Source organism: Camelus dromedarius, chromosome 14, assembly GCF_036321535.1.
Source record: "Camelus dromedarius isolate mCamDro1 chromosome 14, mCamDro1.pat, whole genome shotgun sequence".
Lineage (NCBI taxonomy): Eukaryota > Metazoa > Chordata > Mammalia > Artiodactyla > Camelidae > Camelus > Camelus dromedarius.
Genome location: NC_087449.1, coordinates 57217927 through 57222289, shown reverse-complemented (window position 1 = coordinate 57222289; position 4363 = coordinate 57217927). Strand labels below are relative to the sequence as shown.

Below are 4363 nucleotides of genomic sequence, written 5' to 3'. Positions count from 1 at the left end.
CCAGCCTCCAAACATTGCTCTTAACAAGACAGACTCCCTGCTGACATCCTGCCTTCCTTCCCTCCGAACCCCACCAGGGATGGCAGAAACCTCAGGGAAGCAGGCAGAGCCCAACCTGAATCCAAATTGGATGAACTTGCCAATCCAGCTGTTCTTTGCCACCATCTGAACCCAAGCCACAGAGGCCTCCATACCTTTTTGCCTCACAGACCAAAGCTACCATTCCATTCCCTCCTTCCTGTCTGCAACCAGCAGACAAAAAGCAAGTCCCCAAACCAAAGCAGAGAAGAGAGGAGTGAGACACAGGAACAGTTCTTTAATTGTACATTGGAGAAATAGCCCTGTGTGCTGGTTAAAGGTGCAACATACAGAATATCGAATTAAGAAAAGAGGGAACAGGGTAGGAAAAGGAAGAAACCTCTTGAGGTCCAGAGTTGCAAACAAAAAATGGTAAAAGATTTCCTCACGCAAGAGGCATTTTTGCAAATACCATGCAAAACAGGCAGCTGGTGTGCCTTAAGAGAACCCCTATAAATAACAGAAAAAGACACTCCAAGCATTCCTTTACGTGGACTCAGAGCACAGGGAAAAGAGAAAAAACCAAAATGCCTTTTGGCATTTCAAGATATTTGGCACTCTTGTGATTACATTTTTACAGTCCATTAAAGAGAATAAACTGACACGATATTAGAGAAAAAAAACAGGCTGCTCACACAACAGACTGCAGGGAGAGGTTAGAAAAAGCTCAAGCATTTTTTTTTGTTTTGTTTTTTAGTGTTTTTTTTTTCCTGACATATAAAATGTGTCCATTTGCATTAACTTGGGCAAAGAGCTTGCAGCAACAAAGAAACACAAGCTTTACAATTCATTTTAAAATAAAACAAGGATTCTTTCTCTGTATCATTCCTTAGAAAAGTTCTCTTCTTGTTTTAAACACATTCTTGATAACTTCAAAAGATGACCAAAATAAGATGGAACATCTATAGAGATCATTTTCTGATTTTTTTTGTACATCCAAGGATAGCAACATAAAAAAATAAAACTGGACAGCATTTCACATCCAAGTGCACAGAATCATTTTTGCAAGGTTAAATAATGTAAACATTGGGAACAGCCAAATCAGCAAAGAATGCCAACACCTCAAAACACTCGGTGTTGCCGCTTCATTATTTAAGTGGTTCAAAATCCAGATCTATAATTGTGCAATATTCACTGTATATAAAAAGAAATGGATATTAATTTTGACAAATAGCTGCAACTGAGACTTCTTTTTTATTTCTTTATATGTGTGTATATAGTGATTTTTTTTAATTTTTTAAAAATTTTTTAAAATTTTTATTTTTGCAAAGGAGCCCAGAGCCTTCGCCTTCTCACGCCTCATCTGTCCCCCGGCCTGACACGAGATACAGGTTGTTGATTTCATCGTGGGTAGCAAGCTAGTAATAAATTTCAAAGTGCTTTCGCTTTTCATGTTCTTTTTGCCAACAACTGTTATCGCCGTTCTTATGCTCTCCCTTAACTCATTGTCTTTGGGGGAGTTAGACACCAGGAGGTGCCTTGTCTGTCATATTTTTCAGCACGTCATCAATCCTATCATCTTCAATAACAACTGCAAAAAAAGGAGAAAAGGAGAGGTGAGCGCGCTTGGGCCTCGCAGGGGTCTCTCAAGTTTCGCTTTACGCGAGGAGGCGAGGCGGGGGTTGCGGGGAAGGAGAGGGAGGGGGGTCTCCACGCACGCTGACACAGCCCCATACCCTCCTGCTCTGCGAGGGGTCCCTTTGCTGCTTCCCTCTGAACCACTCCCCTACCCCCAGGCTGCGTCCCAGCACCCTTCTGAGAAAAGGAAGCAGAGAGGGAGCAAATCCCGCAGCCCCGGCTGCAGTCAGGGTAAGCACTGGCCTTGACCTCAATCCCCCACCCCCGAGGGCGCATTTATTTAGAAAGAAGGCTCTGGGGCAGGGGAGGGAGGGGAGGAGGAGCCGCGGTCTCCAAGTCTGGGACCCTCGGGGGTGCCTCGAGCACCGCGCGAGTGGCGCGAGCAGCCTGGGCTGGGTGCGGAGGGGCGCTGAGCGAAAGGGGACGCCAGGAGCGGGTCCCACGGTGCGCAGCCCGTCGAGGATTCTGGCCTCGCCTGGGCTGGGGGCTCCCCTCTTGCGCGCCTCCCTCCGCGAGGCCCCCGGGCGGACTCGGCCTCTCCGCACTTGCGGCCGATGCAGAGGTCAGAGCTTCCCTTTGCTGCTCGCCTGGGGCTCGACCGCCTCTTGGCGTCTGCCTCTCACTGTCCCCCGCCTCTCTCACCAACTCTACCTAGCCTCGCCTTCCTCCGTCCCTCCATCAGTCTCTCGGCAAGACGGTCACCTGTCGAGGTCTCTGGACCTCTCTGTGTCTGGGATGTCGGTCGCCCTCATTGTTCCAACTGCTTTTCTGTCCTCCCCAGACTTGCGTCCCCGTCTCGCTATCTCTCCGGCTCTGGCTCCCTCTCCGGAGCTTTGTCTCGGTCTCTGCCCACCTGGGTCTCCCCGCCACCTCCCCCCGCCGTCCCCCTCCCTATCTCTGCGTCTCAGTCTCTCCCGGCAGCTGTCGATCTCCCTCATTGTCCCTGCGCCTCTGGAGCTCCTCTCGGAGCCTCTCCGTGTCCCAGTCTCTCCGGGGCTTTTCCAGGTCTAGCGCCTAGCGCCCAGGCTCGACAACAACCGCCCCCCTCCCAACCCCAAGTAACAATGAAAAGCCCGTGCGACCCGAAGGCCCCTAGCCTTCCCTGCAAGAACGGGTCCTCTCCCCCGCAGTTCCCCACGTCGGCCCCTGGGGAGCCCTGGGACCCCTCCCCCGGGCTGTAGATCGAGTGCAGCTGCAACTACACTGCGTAAAAGGGGGAGGGGAGTATTTAGAAATGAAAAGGCAAACTTCGGCATAGGAGGGGACCAGGGTATAACCTTTCAGCCCCCGCTGCAGCGAGATGCCGCCACGCCCCCTGGGTGACCCCAAGGAGGATCCGGCTGAGGGGGAGGGGTTTCTGAGACCAGCCAGAGCTGGACCCGCAGTGCGGGATCCCCTCAATTCTGTGCGATGAGATTTTAGTGGTTAGGAACCGGCTCCCCGGTGCGGGAGATCCCCGCAAACCTCCGTCAGGCCTAGGTGCCCGAGAATCCGGTGTCGGGGGAAGGGGCCGCGAACTCACCCCGCTTGCTTCGGCCGATCTGGCCCAGCTTGGGCGGCCGCTTATTCTGCCCGGAGCCGAAGAAGTTGTTGGTGTCCTGCAGGCGGCAGGAGAAGATCTGGCCCACGTCGCCGCCGTCGCCGTAGGGGCTCAGCTTCTCGTCGCCGTAGGGCAGCACCTCCGACATGGTCGCGTCCGGGGGCTCCGCGGCGGCACCTCCTCCGCCCGCGTCCCCGCCCGCGGCGGACAGGGTCAGCGGCGCTGGGGCCGGGGGCGGCCGGCCGGGGACGGCCCGCGGGCTGCGGCGGCTGTGGCGCCGGCGAGAGGCCGGGGGCGCCGCTGGGGCAGGAGCGCGCAGCCCGCCCGAGCGACCCCGCGAGCGCCCGCGGCTGCGCTGCGCTGCGCTCCGGCTGGGCGCGCGAGTGGCTGTTGCTCCGGCAGAGGCGGGCAAGACTCACATCCTCGGCGCGCTCGGGCGCTTGGCTGGGGCCGAGCCGGGCGGGGCTACGAGCCGAAGGAGGAGGCTGTCCCAGTGAGCCCCGAGGGCGCGGGGCCGAGGAGGGCGCACCCCGGGGAGCCCGGCGGGCTGGTCCTGCGGCGAGTGCGGGCGGCAGCGGTGCTGGTTCGGGGAGGCTGACTGGGGAGCTGCGAGCGGCGGGGCTGCGAGGGGCGGGGGGGAGGGGAGCGAGGGAGGAGGGAGGGCACGGGGCGGGGTGGGGGGGGAGAGGATACCCGGAGGGAGGGAGGGAGGAGGGAGAGAGAAACCGAGAGGGAGACGGGGAGAGAAGCAGAGAGAGAATGGGAGGCAGGGAAATCAAGAGAAAGAGACAGAAAAGAGAGGGACAGAGGAAGAGGAGAGGGAGAAGAAAGGAGAGGGAGAAGAAAGGGCAGGGGGAGCGACTAGATCAGGATTGGAGAGGAAGAGGGGAGAGAGGAGAAGGAAAGGGGAAGGGAGGGAGAAAAGAGGGTCGGAGAGGGAAGGAGAGAAAGGGAGGAGAAGGAGGCTAGGACCGAGAGCCAGCCACCCAGCGAGCTGCGAGCGAGAAATGCCGGCCGCGGCGCGGAGGCGAGGCCCGGTGGGGGAGGGCAGGAGGAGGGCGGGGAGGAGGGGACCCGGGCCGCGGGGAGAGATCCCTGGAAGCCGAGCGACGTCACGGGGCCGGGCCGGCCGGCCCGGGCCGCGGCTCGCTTCCTGCCCCCGCCCCC

The 4363-nt window shown here is 57.6% G+C and overlaps 1 protein-coding gene across 1 annotated transcript; it reads right to left on the bottom strand.

Moving 5' to 3' along the window:
• Nucleotides 1-296: 296 nt before the first annotated feature.
• On the bottom strand, nucleotides 297-3812 carry CAMK2N1 (calcium/calmodulin dependent protein kinase II inhibitor 1). The gene is made up of 2 exons (XM_010979797.3): nucleotides 3179-3812; nucleotides 297-1609 (listed from the first exon to the last, which is right to left on the bottom strand). Exons 1-2 carry the CDS (start codon nucleotides 3342-3344, stop codon nucleotides 1539-1541), a joined length of 237 nt encoding a protein of 78 aa, XP_010978099.1. The 5' UTR covers nucleotides 3345-3812; the 3' UTR covers nucleotides 297-1538.
• Between the last annotated feature and the right edge of the window lie 551 nt (nucleotides 3813-4363).

Excerpts from the sequence above, each read along its gene's own strand:
- CAMK2N1 (XM_010979797.3), bottom strand. The coding sequence starts at position 3,344 with ATGTCGGAGGTGCTGCCCTACGGCGACGAGAAGCTGAGCCCCTACGGC. Across the intron at positions 1,610-3,178 it reads GATCGGCCGAAGCAAGCGGG|TTGTTATTGAAGATGATAGG; the intron begins GTGAGTTCGCGG and ends CTTTTTTTGCAG.